The 18,578-nt window shown below is 45.1% G+C and overlaps 1 protein-coding gene across 1 annotated transcript in view; it reads left to right on the forward strand.

The window, feature by feature from the left end:
- Positions 1-18,578, forward strand: part of fanca (FA complementation group A) — a 29,897-nt gene that overhangs the window by 5,650 nt on the left and 5,669 nt on the right. The window contains exons 10-29 of the mRNA XM_083894340.1: positions 38-150; positions 235-311; positions 1,104-1,245; positions 2,994-3,127; positions 3,221-3,331; positions 3,524-3,619; positions 4,717-4,785; positions 4,934-5,001; positions 6,262-6,322; positions 6,402-6,451; positions 6,532-6,602; positions 7,799-7,897; positions 8,793-8,926; positions 9,009-9,079; positions 9,173-9,272; positions 15,566-15,753; positions 16,724-16,820; positions 16,924-17,112; positions 18,188-18,261; positions 18,401-18,529. Coding sequence (XP_083750466.1) covers positions 38-150; positions 235-311; positions 1,104-1,245; positions 2,994-3,127; positions 3,221-3,331; positions 3,524-3,619; positions 4,717-4,785; positions 4,934-5,001; positions 6,262-6,322; positions 6,402-6,451; positions 6,532-6,602; positions 7,799-7,897; positions 8,793-8,926; positions 9,009-9,079; positions 9,173-9,272; positions 15,566-15,753; positions 16,724-16,820; positions 16,924-17,112; positions 18,188-18,261; positions 18,401-18,529 — 2,073 coding nt within the window. The remainder of the gene's footprint in view (positions 1-37; positions 151-234; positions 312-1,103; positions 1,246-2,993; positions 3,128-3,220; positions 3,332-3,523; positions 3,620-4,716; positions 4,786-4,933; positions 5,002-6,261; positions 6,323-6,401; positions 6,452-6,531; positions 6,603-7,798; positions 7,898-8,792; positions 8,927-9,008; positions 9,080-9,172; positions 9,273-15,565; positions 15,754-16,723; positions 16,821-16,923; positions 17,113-18,187; positions 18,262-18,400; positions 18,530-18,578) is intronic.

An 18,578-nucleotide genomic window follows, 5' to 3' on the forward strand; every position in this document is an offset into this window, starting at 1 on the left:
GATTAATCATTGATGACTAATTGTTGAATCTTCTCAGGGTTCAGTTACTGGACGCTTCGTTGTGCGGCGCGTCGGCGTCGCCTGAAGCTCTGGAGCGTTTTTTCACTCACTCCCTCACACAGACTCTGACGTACAAGCCTCGACTGACGGGTAAAGACTGGAGCAGCTCACTCTCGTCTGTTATTGTTCTTTAAAAAACGTGAGTAACACGCATGAGAATCCCTGTTCTCTCAGTGTCGGACGCCGTCCGTCTGCAGAGCGAGTGGACGTTTGCCAAAGCCGGCCGCCTTCTCACGCTGCTTTTCCGTAAGGTAAAGGAATGATTAAAGTTTGTGTATTCAAATGATTTCCAAGTACTACTTACAGTTCCAAATACTACTTATAGTTCCAAATACTACTTATAGTTCCAAATACTACTTATGGTTCCAAATTCTCTCTTAAAGTGGACCTAGAGTGGTCCTGTTGTTCGTTGCTGTAAACGAGCCGATAGAAATCCTCTTTTCTGACGCTGTTCCTCAGCCGCGATATTTCAGACATAAATCTCACCCCCAGAAGACAGAGTGTGTTGTGATTGGCCAGCCAGCGTAGAGCCTTCCCAGCTGTCTTGTGATTGGCCAATACCCGGAAGTGACATATTCAGCACACCAGCTCTCAAAATGATCCATTTGCTCTGATGCACTTTGACAGTGAGCTGACTTTCTTCAAAAAAGACAAAAAGTATCTTGGAATGACTTGAAATTTACCATCATAATAGTCGGCATCGCCCTGAACAAGGATCTGTTGAAAATATTTGAAAACCTATTAAGAAATAATTTTAATGAATTTTTGAAATTCAGGAAATTATCCATTTCCCCTGATGCACTTTGACAGTGAGCTGACTTTCTTCTCAAAAACAAAAAGTATCTCGGAATCACTTGAAATTTACCATCATAATAGTCGGCATCGCCCTGAACAAGGATCTGTTGAAAATATTTGCAAACCTCTGAAGGAATAATTTTAATGAATTTTTGAAGTTGATGAAATGATCCATTTCCTCTGATGCTTTGAATCTTGTAAATGGATCTGAGTCAGTTGAACAAACAGCTTCTCCGTTTCTGCTTCAGTTGTCTGTGGTCTTTCGTGCGGAGCTGCTCTTGCGCCACCTGCAGACAATTTTGGAAACACACGAGGTGAACTGGAAACATGTGCTGAGCTTCCTGTCCACGCTGCTGGTTTATAATCCTGAGGCTGAGTCCAAACTGAGAGGTAAACTCTTCGTCTTCTGACCTTTTTCAACGCATGACCTTTGTTCTAAATGTGGTTATTTTATTTTATTTTATTTTATTTTCACTATTCTCCAAATCCTCCATTTTATTTGATTCTTGTCTGCTTTAGTCCAGGATTAACACACAAGGTCACATGACTGATGATGACATTTCCAGTAAGTGAGGACATTTCCAGGAAGTGAGGACATTTGCATAAAGTGAGGACATTTTTCGGAAACGAGGGCATTCTCAGAAATTCTGGACAGTTCCAGAAAGTGAGGACATTTTCAGAAAGTGAGGACAGTTTTAGAAAGTGAGGACATTTCCATGAAGTGAGGACATTTCCAGTAAGTGAGGACATTTTTAGAAAGTGAGGACATTTTCAGAAAGTGAGGACAGTTTTAGAAAGTGAGGACATTTCCAGGAAGTGAGGACATTTTCAGAAAGTGAGGACATTTTCAGAAAGTGAGGACAGTTTTAGAAAGTGAGGACATTTCCATGAAGTGAGGACATTTCCAGGAAGTGAGGACATTTTCAGAAAGTGAGGACATTTTCAGAAAGTGAGGACATTTTCTTAAAGTGAGGACATTTGCAGAAATTGAGGACATTTCCAGAAAGTGAGGACATTCCCAGGAAGTGAGGACATTTGCATAAAGTGAGGAAATTTTTCGGAAACGAGGGCATTCTCAGAAATTGTGGACAGTTCCAGAAAGGGAGGACATTTTCAGAAAGTGAGGACATTTTCAGAAAGTGAGGATATTTCCAAAATATGAGGACATTTCCAGAAAGTGAGGACATTTTAAGAAAGTGAGGACATTTCCAGAAAGTGAGGACATTTTCAGAAAGTGAGGACAGTTTTAGAAAGTGAGGACATTTTCAGAAAGTGAGGACAGTTTTAGAAAGTGAGGACATTCCCAGGAAGTGAGGACATTTGCATAAAGTGAGGAAATTTTTCGGAAACGAGGGCATTCTCAGAAATTGTGGACAGTTCCAGAAAGTGAGGACATTTTCAGAAAGTGAGGACATTTTCAGAAAGTGAGGACAGTTTTAGAAAGTGAGAACATTTCCATGAAGTGAGGACATTTCCAGGAAGTGAGGACATTTTCAGAAAGTGAGGACATTTTCAGAAAGTGAGGACAGTTTTAGAAAGTGAGGACATTTCCATGAAGTGAGGACATTTCCAGAAAGTGAGGACATTTCCAGGAAGTGAGGACCTTTCCAAAAAGTGAGGACATTTTTAGGAAACGAGGGCATTCTCAGAAAGTGAGGACATTTGCAGGAAGTTAGGACATTTTTAGGAAACGAGGGCATTCTCAGAAAGTGAGGACATTCCTAGGAAGTGAGGACATTTCAAGATAGTGAGGACATTTTAAGAAAGTGAGGACATTTCCAAAAAGTGAGGACATTTCCATAAGCGGGAGGGGGTTTGAGTTCAGTCGATGTGTCGGCCCAAATCAGCAGTTTCCATGGTTACTGTTCGTTAGGAGCAGCTTCAGGTTAGTGGGAGGAGCTAACGTGTGGTCGTATTACAATGTCTACCAACGCATTTAGCCACGCCCCCACCTGGTTAAATCCTCGACGCATAGTCGATATGCAGCGGAGATGGTGACGCCGCTGTTGTTCTGGCGGAAAAGTATCGGGCTCAGACTTTCACAACCATGACGTCATCAGAAGTCTGATGTGTGTGTTTTTTTTGGACGTGTGTGACGTCAGTGTGTGACGTTGGTTGTGCGTCTGTGGCCCTGACAGAGCTGCTGACCTCTCTGCTGACCTCAGCGTTTGAAGGCTACGACTTGGAGCACATGGTCACGGCGTTCCTGTTGGCTCGGCAGGGGGCGCTGGAGGGAGCGGCCATCTTCTCCTCCTACACCGACTGGTTCAAGGTTGTTCTTTTATCCGCCGCGTTTCCTCCTCCTATCTTTGTCCGTCCTGCTCTTTTCGCAGAAGACGCTGATGTTCTCAAACATGTTCCTCAGATGTCCTTCGGAGGGAGCAGTGGTCTCCACGCTGCCAGTAAGAAATCGCTGGTCTTTCTGCTGAAGTTCCTCTCCGACCTGGTTCCTTTTGAGCCTCCACAGTATCTGAAGGTGACCATCAACCTGTTTGTGCAGAATATTAAGTTAAACAGACTCTTTTCATGCTTTAGTCGGGTCTGTTTGTAAATCTCTCTGTGGTTGATCTCGTTGGAGGTCGATCTTTTTTCACAAAGGTTTTCTGAAAACGTGTGTCAGTGTGGATCTCACCCTGCTGATTTGATTTGATTTGATTTGATTTGATAGGTTCACGTCCTCCACCCTCCGTTCATCCCCACCAAACACCGCAGCCTCCTGATGGAATACCTTTCTCTGGCCAAGACCAGACTGACCGACCTCAAGGTGAGAGCAGGAGTCCCAATCAAAACCTTTTAAAATCACGTTGAAAACCTTTGAAATCTGGTTCAAAACATTTAAAATGAGATTAAAAACGTTTGAAATCTGGTTCAAAACTTTTAAAAACACGTTGAAAACCTTTGAAATCTGGTTCAAAACGTTTAAAATCAGATTAAAAAACGTTTGAAATCTGGTTCAGAACGTTTAAAATCAGATTAAAAAACGTTTGAAATCTGGTTCAAAATGTTTAAAATCACGTTAAAAACGTTTGAAATCTGGTTCAAAACATTTAAAATCACATTAAAAACGTTTGAAATCTGGTTCAAAACATTTAAATTCACGTTGAAAACTTTTGAAATCTGGTTCAAAACGTTAAAAATCTCATTAAAAACGTTTGAAATCTGGTTCAAAATGTTTAAAATCACATTAAAAGCGTTTGAAATCTGGTTCAAAATGTTTAAAATATGATTCCAAAAGTTTAAAACAGATACAAAACTTCTGAAATCTGATTCAAAACGTTTAAAATCTGATTCAAAATGTTTAAACTCTGATTCAAAAAGTTTCAAATCTGATTCAAAACGTTTAAAATCTGATTAAAAATGTTTGGAATCTGATTGAAAGCGTTTAAAAATCACATTAAAAATGTTTGAAATCAGATTCCAAAGGTATAAATTAGATTCAAAACTTTTGAAATATGATTCAAAACGTTTAAAATCACATTAAAAATGTTTGAAATCTGATTCAAAATGTTTAAAATCAGATTCAAAACGTTTCAAATCTGATTCAAAATGTTTAAAATCAGTTTAAAAAAGTTTCAAATCTGAATAAAAAAGTTTCAAATCAGATTCCAAACATTTAAAAGATTCCCTAACCCCAAAAGATAAAATGATATTCCTAACGTTTAAAATCTGATTCAAAAACGTGTTCAAAACATTTACAATCTAATTCAAAACGTCTAAAATCAGTCTAAATTTTTTTTAAAAATCAGATTAAAACTTTTTCAAATCAGATTAAAAACGTTTAAAATCACATTCAAAACGTTTAAAATCTGATCCAAAACATTTAAAGTCACATTGTAATTAATTGTGTGTGTGTGTGTGTAGGAGTCAGTGGAGGACATGGGTTTATATGAGGAGGTTTCTGGAGCAGGTGGAACATCAGCACAGGTAACAGTGACACCTACTGGTGAGACCAGGAACTGTCCTTAGCGCTCGAATTATCGACGTGCTGCGTTTACATTTACGTCTGAAAATCTGTGAAACTAATTAACAACTGTGTGTGTGTGTGTGTGTGTGTGTGTGTGTGTGTGTGTGTCTCCAGGACGTGGACAAAGCAGTTTCTCTGTTTGAAAGCACAGGAAGAATCTCGACCACAGTGATGGAGGCCAGGTATAATCACTGTCACTCAACAATGTGTCCAGTTTTAATCTGATTTTAAACGTTTTGAATCTGATTTGAAATGTTTAGCATTATCTTCCTGGATATTTTAAATGTTTCATGATGGATTATCAAGATGTAATTTTAAGTTAAATTGAGTTAATTACTTATATTATATTATTAGAAGTTTCTCACAGCTTGGTGTGGGAGACCTATTTTAATTCCTGGAATAAAAAGTGTTATTCAGATTAACCCTTGGTGAAAGCAGACCAATATTGGCATGCAAATCAGATTGATTTAGAGCTGGTGATATCACAGGTGTTTTCATCACATGTGTGGAATCACAGGTGTTTTCGTCACAGGTGTTTTCATCACAGGTGTTTTCATCACAGGTGTTTTCATCACAGGTGTTTTCATCACAGGTGTTTTCATCACATGTGTGGAATCACAGGTGTTTTCGTCACAGGTGTTTTCATCACAGGTGTTTTCATCACAGGTGTGGAAACACAGGTGTGGAAACACAGGTGTTTTCATCACAGGTGTGGAAACACAGGTGTGGAAACACAGGTGTTGAATCACAGGTGTGGAAACACAGGTGTGGAAACACAGGTGTTGAATCACAGGTGTGGAAACACAGGTGTGGAAACACAGGTGTTGAATCACAGGTGTGGAAACACAGGTGTGGAAACACAGGTGTTGAATCACAGGTGTGGAAACACAGGTGTGGAAACACAGGTGTGGAAACACAGGTGTGGAAACACAGGTGTGGAAACACAGGTGTGGAATCACAGGTGTGGAAACACAGGTGTCGAAACACAGGTGTCGAATGACAGGTGTGGAATCACAGGTGTGGAATCACAGGTGTGGAAACACAGGTGTGGAAACGGGTGTGGAAACCCAGGTGTTTTCATCACAGGTGTGGAAACACAGGTGTTTTCATCACAGGTGTGGAAACAGGTGTTTTCACCACAGGTGTTTTCATCACAGGTGTTTTCATCACAGGTGTTTTCATCACAGGTGTGGAAACAGGTGTGGAAACACAGGTGTGGAATCACAGGTGTGGAAACACAGGTGTGGAATCACAGGTGTGGAATCACAGGTGTGGAATCAGAGGTGTTTTCAACACAGGTGTGGAATCACAGGTGTTTTCAACACAGGTGTGGAATCACAGTAGTTGTCAACACAGGTGTGGAATCACAGGTGTGGAATCACAGGTGTGCTTGAAACGCTCCTTCACGTTCTGTGAAGTCTCATGACTGTGTGTCCCCTCAGTATTTTCCGGAGGCCCTATTTCCTGACACGATTCCTTCCGGCCCTGCTGACGCCCAGAGCGGTGAGTCTCGTTTGTTGTCATTTCATTTATCAACTGGTTTCAATGTTTCCATCAAAGTTTAACAGCCTCTCACTTCCAGCTCCCCGTGAAACCTGACGCTCGCATGAGTCTCATCGAGGCTCTGAAGAAGTGAGTGACGTCATTTCACAAATCCCACTTGACAATAACGGGATTAAAAGTGTTGTTGTTGTTGTTTTCCCTCTGTCCAGAGCAGACAAGATCCCTGCTGCTCAGTACTCGTCATACGTGGAGTCCTGTCAAAAACAAAGACGACAGAATGGTGAGTGAAAAACCAGAGGCCCTGTGGCCCTGGGCTGACCTGTTACTGCGTACCACAGTACACACAGTTTTTCTTCTGATTTTAGACATTTGGAATCTGATTTTAAACATTTTGAATCTGATTTTAGACATTTGGAATCTGATTTTAAACATTTTTAATCTGATTTTAAAAATTTGGAATGTGATTTTATACATTTGGAATGTGATTTTAAACATTTTGAATGTGATTTCAGACATTTGGAATCTGATTTTAAACATGTGAAATGTGATTATAGACATTTTGAATCTCATTTTAGACATTTTGAATGTGATTTTAGACATTTGGAATCTGATTTTAGACATTTTTCATCTGATTTTAAACGTTTGAATCAGATTTTAAACATTTGAATCTGATTTTGAACATTTGGAATGTGATTTAAGACATTTTGAATCTCATTTTAGAGATTTGGAATCTGATTTTAAACATTTTATATCTGATTTTATACATTCTATATCTGATTTTAAAGGTTTTTAATCTGATTTTAAACATTTTATATCTGATTTTAAAGGTTTTTAATCTGATTTTAGACATTTTGAATCTGATTTTATACATTCTATATCTGATTTTAAAGGTTTTTAATCAGATTTGAAACATTTTGAATGTGATTTTGAACATTTTGAATGTTATTTTAGACATTATAAATCTGATTTGAAACATTTTGAATGTGATTTTAAACATTTGGAATCTGATTTTAAACATTTGGAATCTGATTTTAAACATGTGAAATGTGATTATAGACATTTTGAATCTCATTTTAGACATTTTGAATGTGATTTTAGACATTTGGAGTCTGATTTTAAGCATTTTATATCCGATTTTAAACATTGGGAATGTGATTTCAAAGGTTTTTAATCTTATTTCACACATTTTGAATCTGATTTTAAACAGATTCAAAATGGTTTACACACAGTACACACAGTACACACCAGATATTCAGGATGATATCTTCCTGGCCGATTATCAGATATCAGCAAAGATCCCCTGTTATGACTGATGACGACAACAGTAAACTGATTGACTTCTGTGACACAAAGTGACCACACGAGGCAGCCCCTGTGTCCCTGTGAGCTAAAATCACTGATTTTCTCTATGGACTTTGGTGTGGGAGAGTGAGTGGTTTTACAAACTTGCAAACGAGCACCGTGTGTTGTTTCCAGAGAGCGTTGTGTGTTTCGACGCTAGTGATGATCCTGTGGAGGTGCTGAGACTTCAGCTGCAGGAGTTCAGAGAGCTGGTCGTCCATGGAAGTGATGGAGGTGTGTGTGTATGAAGTCATTTGAAGTTGCACAAGAAACGAAAATAAAAGTTCCTCTTTATTAGCGCTTAACGCACATTAGCGCATGACGCGTTTCCTGGACGACTGACCGGAAAAAGACGCGCGCCACGAAATAGACTCTGCGACATTTTATGTTGATTCTGAATCGTAGTAAATGAGAATCGCGATTCTTATGTGAATCGATTGTTTTTGGCACTCCCCTAACGACTGGCTAGATTTTAGTTGGAACAATGCTAATGCTGGATTTTAGTTGGACTAATGCTAATGCTAGATTTTAGTTGGGCTAATGCTAGATTTTAGTTGGGCTAATGTTAGATCTTAGTGGGACTAATGCTAATGCTAGATTTTAGTCGGACTAATGCTAATGCTAGACTGTAGGCTAACACTAATGCTAGATTTTAGTCGTACTAATCCTAATGCTAGATTTTAGTTGGGTTAATGCCTGATTTTAGTCGGACTAACGCTAATGCTAGGTTTTAGTCTGACTAATGCTAATGCTAAATTTTAGTCGGTCTAATGCTAGATTTAAGTCGGACTAATGCTAATGCTAGACTGTAGGCTAACACTAATACTAGATTTTAGTCGGGTTCATGCCAGATTTTAGTCGTACTAATGCTAATGCTAGATTTTAGTCAGGCTAATGCTAGATTTAAGTCGGACTAATGCTAATGCTAGACTGTAGGCTAACACTAATGCTAGATTTTAGTTGGGTTAATGCCAGATTTTAGTTGGACTAATGCTAATGCTAGATTTTGCAGGATTCATTAGGTGTTTATTTGAGTCAAAGAGGTGTCTCGTCTCACTGTGTCTGTGTCTCTGTCTCGTCCACCATGTCCATGTCCATGCCCCCCCCCCCCCCCCCCCCCCGTCCTCAGAGATGATGGCTCAGCTGTCCAGAGTCTCACACACGCTCAGCGTCGTCTTCCCTGGTCGTCGCGATGACCTCACTGAACCTACGATCATCACGGTTCACGTAGATTCTCCTCTGTCCACCGAGCTGCACGTCACAGTAGGCCTTGTTTTTTTTCTCCCCACCACTCCTTATATCCACTGATCTGCATCATGTGATCATGTGTTCATCGCTACCTCAGGTCGTGAACATGATCCTCAAGCACTTCTGTCAGTGCCTGTTGGACGCTTCACGGACAAATCCTCCAAATAAGTGAGTGTGACGTGTTATCGGTCAAGTTTGAAATGACAACACAGATGTGTGTGGTGTGGTTTTTAAGTGTTTGTGTGTTGTGTGTGTCTTCAGGCAGAACCAGTGGGCCTCCAGGTTTGTCAGTGTGTTGCTTGGTAACACACAACTCCTGTCGGGCCTCATTCACAGACTCTGGGACTTGTTTCATAACCAGGTATCATCAGTCATCAGTCCATCATCATCATCTATCTCTTTGACTTTGTCTGTCCTCATCTCAAGTTTGTGGGCTGACGACCACATTAAGGACTATTACAATGTCTGATATTAAAATCGAAAGTTACGTATGTAACTACGGTTCTATGAATCCTGGATGACCGCCAGAGGCGGTGCTTTAGCACTGGATGTCTCCATCTTGCGCATGCGCAGGTCGAGTGTTTATACCAACAAAGTCACCCATGACCCCTGATGACGCCGGCTAGCCTATATCTTCCGGTGACATCAGAGGATCTGTTCCTGCAGAATCTTCTCGCGAAACCACGAGGATTCCGAGTGACAGAACGCTCTGGCGGTCATCCAGGATTCATAGAACCGTAGTTACATACGTAACTTTCGTTCTATTTCATCCTTACTGACCGCCAGAGGCGGTGCTTTAGCACTGGATGACCATAACAACAAAGTCACGAGGAATGCCAGTACGTACCTCAGTGAGAGTAAAGGTAGAGGCGGCACATTCACCCTATAGAATCTGGAGAGGGTAGCTGGTGATGCCCACCAGGGGCACGCCGCGCAGAGCCGCCCATGATGTAGTGACAGCCCTAGTAGAGTGGCACCTCCCCCGGATGGCAGGGGATAACCACCGTGTTTGTACACCTGAGTGATGATGTCCATAATTCTGTGTGAGAGTCACTGTTCGGAGGGAGCACGGCCTTATTAGTACGCCGTAGTAGAGAAACAGCTGTTCTGACCGTCTCAAGCTTGCGGTCGAAGTTATATAGACTCTTAAGGTCTGGACAGGGCACGGCCGTCATGACCTTTCCTCCCCTGCTGGGAGGATAAACTGTGCCAGGATTAAGGTTTGACGATGACAGAACCTGAGGAGGAAAAGCCCGTATTTGGCCACAGAGTGACCCCTGAGCCATCCGAGTCTGAGTTCGACCTCAGACATGAGTCCCTCACAGAGAGAGCATGTAGCTCCTCAGCACTCCTTACTAAGTGATGGTGAGGAGAAAGGCAGTCTTCAACTCAAGGGGGGGGGGCAGCACCGGGGCAGACCCCAAGCCAGAATTCTCTGTACCCTTGGTAGTTGTAGCCTTGAGGCTTTCCTTTAAGGAAAAGGACACGAGTCTGTGGCACTCCACGGTGTTGTCATCAACTTGAGTGTGTCGAGAGGAAAAGCCCGCCACATAAGCCCTCCCGTCCGCCATTCGGGAGTGGCTGTAGGAACTACAGAATTGTTGTAGTTGTATAGTAGACGGGGCCCTCGCCCCCGTCGGAACACCAGGCAGACAGTTTACACCTGTTCACATACTGCATTTGGGTAGAAAGCTCCATAGTTTTCAGTGTGGTACATTGGGCCGTGTCTGAACACTCTGCCCGGAGGTCGTGCCCTGCAGTGGCCGACCCAGAGCTGGAGGCAATGAGGGTCAGGATGCCAGACCTGGCCCCCTAACTGAGACAGGAGATCCAACCTGTCGGGGAGACGCCGCGATGAGCTGCAGCAGAGCCTGTGCAGCAGAGGAAAACATGTCATCCCTGGCCAGAAAAGGGGGCCACCAGTAGCAGGTTGTGGCCCTGCTGGAGGACCCTCTGCAGTGTTTGAGGAATCAGCGGCTCTGTGGGAAGGCATAGATAAGAGCTTCTGGGCGATCGTGTGCGAGAGCATCCTCGCGGCTGAGAAGGGCTGGCCTTCTCTGTCAAGGAGAACCAGAGGGGGGCAGTGGGTCGACGACTCCTCTGTGGCAAAGAGATCCCCCTCTGCCCTGCCGAAAAAACATCCCAGATATTAAATACCACCTCTACATCAGAGTGTGTGCAATTATGTCAGAGAGAGACGGTTGAGACATTGTCTGACCGTACTAGCACATGCCTCTACTGAAGGAACTGAAGAAAAAGCTGCAGTGCCATGTGCACTGCCCGTAGCTGTGAGGGATACATCTGTGTGACAGTCTCCCGAAGGGATGTAATGGCGCCCATGGGCGTGCCCTGAAGAAGAAACCATCTCACCCTCCGTGGGGCCAGAGCAGGCCGAGGAGGCAGGAGGCCAAGGAGGCAGCGTTGTGATGCCTAAGCTTCCTGTGCTGGTGCCACTTGGCATACAAGTGGAAAACTGTTCGGCCACCTCTGAAGGGGGCGTAGTGGCAGCGGGCCTAAGGGAGCCACAGTGGCAGCAGCTGTTAGCTTGCCTAAGAGGCGCATATACTGGGTGTAGCGCAAGCAGCGGCCCTTCTGAAGAGGAGAAGGAGGATGAGGATGTCGTCCACACGCCGAAGTGATGGACAGGCCCTCATGGCAACAGCATCCGGAGTCACCCCCCTAGAAAAGTGTACTCTGAGGGGGAACCAGGCAGCTCATTGTGAAAATCACTCTGAGGATGTTCATGCCCCGCGACTGCAGGGGGGAGAGGGCTGCTGCCACACACCTGGCCAGCACCAGTGGTGAAGGGAGAGGCCGAACGGGAGCAGTGAGCACCCTGGACTGATAATGGCGGCCCTGAGAGCAGGCTGCAGAAAATGCCTGGTGCTATGGGGACGTGAAAGTATGCGTCCTTCAAGAATAAGAGGTAAACCATTCCCCTGTAAAAGCCAGTACACAGAACCACTGCATTACTGAGCATGTGGAACTTCGTGAACTTCAGGAACCTGTTGTCCCCTCAAGTTGAGTGATAGGGCGGAGTCCATCGTCTTTCTTTTCCATGAGAAAGTAAGTTGAGTAGAACCCCATGGTGACAGGGTTTTTTTCTGCCGGGTCGCGTATAATGGTCATTTGACCAGGCTGTAGGTTGGGGGTGTCGGAACTGAAATTTGTACCTGTGGGGTTAAGGTGGAATCACCTAAGGGCCTGTGGTGAAAACAGTCCAGTAGCTGAGCTGCTGCTGGAAAAAGAAGCCGATAATCAGCCACTGAATCTCCCCTGAGCTAGCCACTGGCAGCGAGTCAAAACAGTGGGGGAGCTGGGCTGGTTCACGCCTGAAGAGGCACTGGCGGGAGCCGGCTGAGCCTGTGGGGCCATGCGAATGGTGGCACCCATGAAGTTATACCCGCCACTGCTGGCTGGGGAGCGGGAGCTCACCCCAAGGGTGTGTGAGGCAGCACCTTGGGGAACCACATTGGCCCCATTGTTGGTGAACTCGGTGGCTGAAGCCGCCACGGAGAGTACATCTTCCTCCGGTTCGACCGTGGCAGCGGGGAAGCGGAAAAACCTGCGTCCACTGCACCGATCCCAGAACTGGACGGCTATGAAGAGGGTCTTCATCTAGTTTAACTCCTCAGTCAGCTGGTCCCCCCTGGAGGCCAGTTTAGACTCCTCGACCCTCTTCCCAGAGGGGCGCCCACAGCCTCTGCAGCCGAGGTCGATTAGGCTGTGCTGGTGGCAGTCGCTGGGCTGGGGTCAGCTGGTCCGGTTCCGGAACATGACCCAGCAGGTGTTCCTCAGCCAGTCTGGCAACCCGCACTGCCCTGGGCATGAAGCTGCAGTTCATGCACGGATCCTCCGACAGCCCCTCCCTCAGGTGTTCGAGGCCAAGGCACGGAGGGCACCTATCATGACCGTCCTCCGGCTGCAGGGAGGCCATACAGGTCGCACAGGAGTGGTCACCAAGCATGGTGCCAGTCGGCGGCTGTAGAGTGGGAGAAGCAACAGATGCTGGGAGAGGGAGCGAGAACACTGCCTTCACCAACAGGTGTCGCACGGCCGTAGTTAGGGTAAGTGGTTCTTCACACTAACTATGAGGCCAACGGCGTCCGCCTATGCTGGGAGCGGGAGCGAGAACACTGCCATCACCAGCAAAGGTCAGCTTGCTGCGCCAGTACAGACTGTCACCACCGAGCAGACACAGCTCGATGTGGCTGTTACTGACGGTAAGTAGTATACACCTGTGATGGGAGAGGGAGCGAGCACACTGCCTTCACCAACAGGTGTCGCACAGCCGAATACAGTTAGGATTAGTGGTTCTTCACACTAACTATGAGGGCACCAGCATCCGCCTATGCTGGGAGCGGGAGCGAGAACACTGCCTTCACCGGCAAAGGCCAGCTTGCTGCGCCAATACAGACTGTCGCCACCGAGCAGACGCAGCTCAAGATGTGGCTGTTACTGACGTTTAGTAGCATACACCTGTGATGGGAGAGGGAGCGAGCGCACTGCCTTCACCAACAGGTGTCGCACAGACAAGTACAGTTAGCCTTAGTGGGCTCTTCACACTTCTGCTAACTGGAGGGCAACAGCACCTGCCTATGCTGGGAGTGGGAGCGAGAGCACTGCCTTCACCAGCAAAAGGTCGGCTTGCTGCGCCAAATACAACCATCCCGCCTAGCAACACAGCTCAAGATATGGCTGTTACTAGAGGTAGTAGTATACACCTGCGATGGGAAAGGGAGCGAACACACTGCCTTCACAATCAGGTATCCAATGCAGTTAGCCTTAGTGGAACACGTCTGCTTACTACAGGGGACTAGAATGAAGAGTACAGCCAACGGTGTATCATCATCATCAACACAGTAAAAACCCAAAGCAACAGCAGTACTCACTGTACAGTTACTCCCAGATAACTGTAGTACAGATGTCAGGAGAGGGAGCGAATACACTGGTTTCACTGACATATGTATAATGTACCGATTACACATACGCAAGGTCAAGCAAGCAGTGCTGACACTAGCGCCTGTAACTAAAATCACAAATGTCGGGAGAGAGAGCGCACACGCTGTCTTCACCGACACAGGAGAGTAAAAAAGAGAGACAGTACACACCGTACAGTTACTCATAGATACAGCAGAAGTACAAAGTTGGAAGAGGGAGCGAGTACGCTGGCTTCACAAACATACAACCACCACGAAAGGTGGGCCGGGTACAACCAGCTGTGTACCGATTACACAGCCTCTAGGTCAAGCTTCTACGGATATAGCAGAAATACAGATGTCAGGAGGGAGTGAGTACGCTGGCTTCACCGACATATGAAGCTACAACTGGAGGTGGGTACGAGCAGCGGTGTAGCGATTATGCAGACGCTAGGTCAAGCGAGCAATGTTGACCGCCAGCGCAACAACCCAATGTCGGGAGAGAGAGCGGACACGCTGTCTTTACCAACACATGAAATGAAAAAACAAAGCGAGAAACGGTACACACTGTACAGTTACTCACGGATAACAGTAGTACAGATGTCAGGAGAGGGAGCGAGTACACTGGCTTCACTGACATGTATAATGTACAGATTATGCAGACACTAGATTAAGTAGCAGTGCTGACACTAGTGCCTGTAATTAAATCACAAATGTCGAAGAGAGAGCACACACGCTGTCTGCACCGACACATGACAGTAAAAAAGGAGAGAGGCAGTACACGTTGTACTGTTACTCATAGATACAGCATAAGTACGGGTGTCGGGGCTTCACCGACATACAACTACAACGAAAGGCGGGTACGACCAATTGTGTAGCGATTACACAGACTCTGTGTCTTAAAGCAATGCTGTCTTCATAACATGGAAAAGTACAGATAAAAAACGGTACAAGTTGTACAATTACTCACAGATATAGTAGTACAGATGCACTTTCTTCACCAACATATGACCGCAACAAAGCGGGTACTATCAGCTGTGTACCGATTATACAGACGCTAGGTCGAGCAGGCAATGCTAACCGCTAGCGCCCGTAATTAACACACGGAAATGTCGGGAGAGAGCGCACAACGCCTTCACCGACTAATTTTACAGAGAAGACATATTCTCAAAGGAGGCGAAAGACGCCTGGTATACTCAGCCAGTTGTAGCGTTGGCTGATCCAACTTCTATTACGGGGTGTTCACGGCGAACCGCGACGAACCTCCCGTCTCCGCTCGTCGCAGCCCTTGGAGGGCGAGCAGCTCGCAGCTCCGACAGATTGTCACAAGGCTACCAGCGACGGAGCGGCAATGAACGCTTTAATTCAGCTAGAGTTCGCTGACATGCGTCTACCTGCAAAGCGAGAAGATGAAAAGGAACAGATCCTCTGATGTCACCGGAAGATATAGGCTAGCCGGCGTCATCAGGGGTCATGGGTGACTTTGTTGGTATAAACACTCGACCTGCGCATGCGCAAGATGGAGACATCCAGTGCTAAAGCACCGCCTCTGGCGGTCAGTAAGGATGAAATAGAACTAGCATTAGCCAGACTAAAATCTAGCATTAGCATTAGTCCGACTAAAATCTAGCATTAGCGTTAGTCCTACTAAAATCTAGCATTAGCATTAGTCCAACAAAAATCTAGCATTAGCATTAGTCTGACTAAAATCTAGCAAACTTCCTCTCGTCCTCAGGGCTCATCGCTGAGCTCCGCCCACCTTCTCGGCCTGGGAGCGTTTGTCATCCACCTCCACGCCTCCACGACCCACAGTCACCTGATCATGCTGGCTCCGCCCCATCTGCCCAAACCGGCGCTGGTGGCAGAAGCTGTGGGCGCGGCGCTGGTGTGCAGCACGCACACGGACATGCTCTTCTGTGCCAGGTGAGGCGGCGTTAACAGACGCTTGATGACGGCGGATATATAGAACGGCTCAATATTTGTCAGTCAGTCTTTTGCTGGATTTAGAGAACAGAACAGTTCATTTCTTGCTGGATGTATGGAATAGCTCATTATTTGGCAAGCAGTTTCGTGGTGGATGTATAGAACAGCAAATTATTTGGCAGGCAGTTTCGTGCCGGATGTATAGAATAGCTCAATATTTTTCAGTCTTTTGCTGGTTTTAGAGAACAGCTCACTATTTGACAGTTCATTCCTTGCTGGATGTATGGAATAGCTCATTATTTGGCAGGCAGTTTTGTGGTCGATATATAGAATAGCTCAATATTTGTCAGTCAGTCTTTTGCTGGTTTTAGAGAACAGCTCACTATTTGACAGTTCATTCCTTGCTGGATGTATGGAATAGCTCATTATTTGGCAGGCGGTTTTGTTGCGGATGTATAGAATAGCTCAATATTTGTCAGTCTTTTGTTGGTTTTAGAGAACAGCTCACTATTTGACAGTTCATTCTTGCTGGATGTATGGAATAGCTCATTATTTGGCAGGCAGTTTTGTGGTCGATATATAGAATAGCTCAATATTTGTCAGTCAGTCTTTTGCTGGATTTAGAGAACAGCTCACTATTTGACAGTTCATTTATTGCTGGATGTATGGAATAGCTCATTATTTGGCAGGCAGTTTCATGGTGGATGTATAGCATAGCTCAATATTTGGCAGTCAGTCTTTTTGCTGGATTTAGAGAACAGCTCACTATTTGACAGTTCATTTCTTGCTGGATGTATGGATTAGCTCATTATTTGGCAGGCAGTTTTGTGGCGGATGTAAAGAATAGCTCAATATTTGGCAGTCAGTTTTGTGGTGGATATATAGAACAGCTCAATATTTGGCAGTCAGTCTTTTTGCTGGATTTCGAGAACAGCTCACTATTTGACAGTTAATTTCTTCATGTGTCCAGGTTGTGTGTGGCCGCTGTGTGTTACGGGATCTGCAGAGGAGAGTCTATGCCGCCGCAGCAGCAGGAGGTCTACGTTCTCAGCAGCTTCTATAAGAAGGTATCACTTCCTGTCGTGTGTGTGGGTATTGTTATTAAATATCATGTTACGACGACCTCCCATCCAGCGTACTGCAGCTTTTACTGTGTGATTCCGTGTTTAGCTTCTGTACCTCGTCCCTCGACTGTTGCCCGAGACGAGGAGGACGACCCCCGACGCCGCCGCCGCCGAGGAGAACCCGACCGGGCTGTGGAGCAGCACCACAGACGCCGGCAGCACCTGGAGAAGAACCGCCCGGCGTCTGTGGACGCACGACGCCTTTCGGCGGCTGCAGAACTCACCGCGGTATCAGGTAAGATGGAGCCGTAAGGCCGTTTGTTTTCCTGCCCTGAATAAAAGTGAAATATGATCTGATGATCATCTGACTCTATCCTGTCCCCTCACTTGTGTCAGTCTGTTGCTGGATGTATAGAACAGCTCACTATTTGACAGTTCATTTCTTGCTGGATGTATGAATAGCTCATTATTTGGCAGGTGGTTTCTTGGTGGATATATAAAATAGCTCAATATTTGGCAGTCTGGATGTATAGAACAGCTCAATATTTGGCAGTCTGGATGTATAGAACAGCTCACTATTTGACAGTTCATTTCTTTCTGGATGTTAAGAATAGCACATTATTTGGCAGGCAGTTTCTTGGTGGATATATAGAAAAGCTCAATATTTGGCAGTCTGGATGTGTAGAACAGCTCACTATTTGACAGTAAATTTCTTGCTGGATGTATGGAATAGCTCATTATTTGGCAGGCAGTTTCTTGGTGGATATATAGAAAAGCTCAATATTTGGCAGTCTGGATGTATAGAACAGCTCACTATTTGGCAGTTCATTTCTTGCTGGATTATGGAATTGCTCATTATTTAGCAGGCAGTTTCTTGGTGGATACATAGAGTAGCTCAATATTTGACAGTATATATTACATATTTGATCAGTCTTTTGCTGGATTTAAAGAACAGCTCATTATTTGGCAGTCAATTTTTGCTGGATGTGTGGACCAGTTCACTATTTAGCAATCGGTTTCCCTGTGGATATGTAGAATAGCTCATTATTTGGCTGACAGTCTGTCGGTGGATGTATATATTAGCTCATTATTTGGCTGACAGTGAGTTGGTGGATGTATATATTAGCTCATTATTTGGCTGACAGTCTGTTGGTGGATGTATATATTAGCTCATTATTTGGCTGGCAGTCTCTTCTTCTTTTGGCTTCTCCTAACCATCTCAACCTTGATTTTCTTACTTCCAAACTGTTGGACCGGAGCTGTCCCTCAAATACGCTCACTTCTAACCCTGTCGAGATGTCATTTCTTGTCTTCGACTTTCCGTTTCACTTTTGCACTTTCACAAAGTCTTCTTTGTTGTGTTTGTTCAGCTGTCGTTGTCAGAATGGCTGATTCAAGAGCTCAGAGTCCAGAGAAGTGAAGACGTCCTGTCTGACCCGGAGCGGTAAACATGGAAAACACAAAGTCCTGACAAAAGTCAAGTCACTGTGTCACTGGAGCCATTAGTAAAAGTGTGTGTGTGTGTGTGTGTGTGTGTGTGTGTGTGTGTGTGTGTGTGTGTGTGTGTGTGTGTGTGTGTGTAGTCAGGAGTACCAGCAGTGGGCGTGTCTGGAGCTTTACTGGCCTCGTCCTGAGGAGCAGGGAGGCTGTGGAGGAGACGTGAAGGTTCTCTGTGCTCGTCTCCTCGACGCAGTCATGGACCAGTCGTCAGGGTGTGTTTGAAAACAGTGTCACGGTCGCTGGTTCTACACAAAGTTTGTG

Source organism: Microchirus variegatus (genome assembly GCF_963457635.1).
Source record: "Microchirus variegatus genome assembly, chromosome: 8".
In the NCBI taxonomy this organism is placed as follows: Eukaryota; Metazoa; Chordata; class Actinopteri; order Pleuronectiformes; family Soleidae; genus Microchirus; species Microchirus variegatus.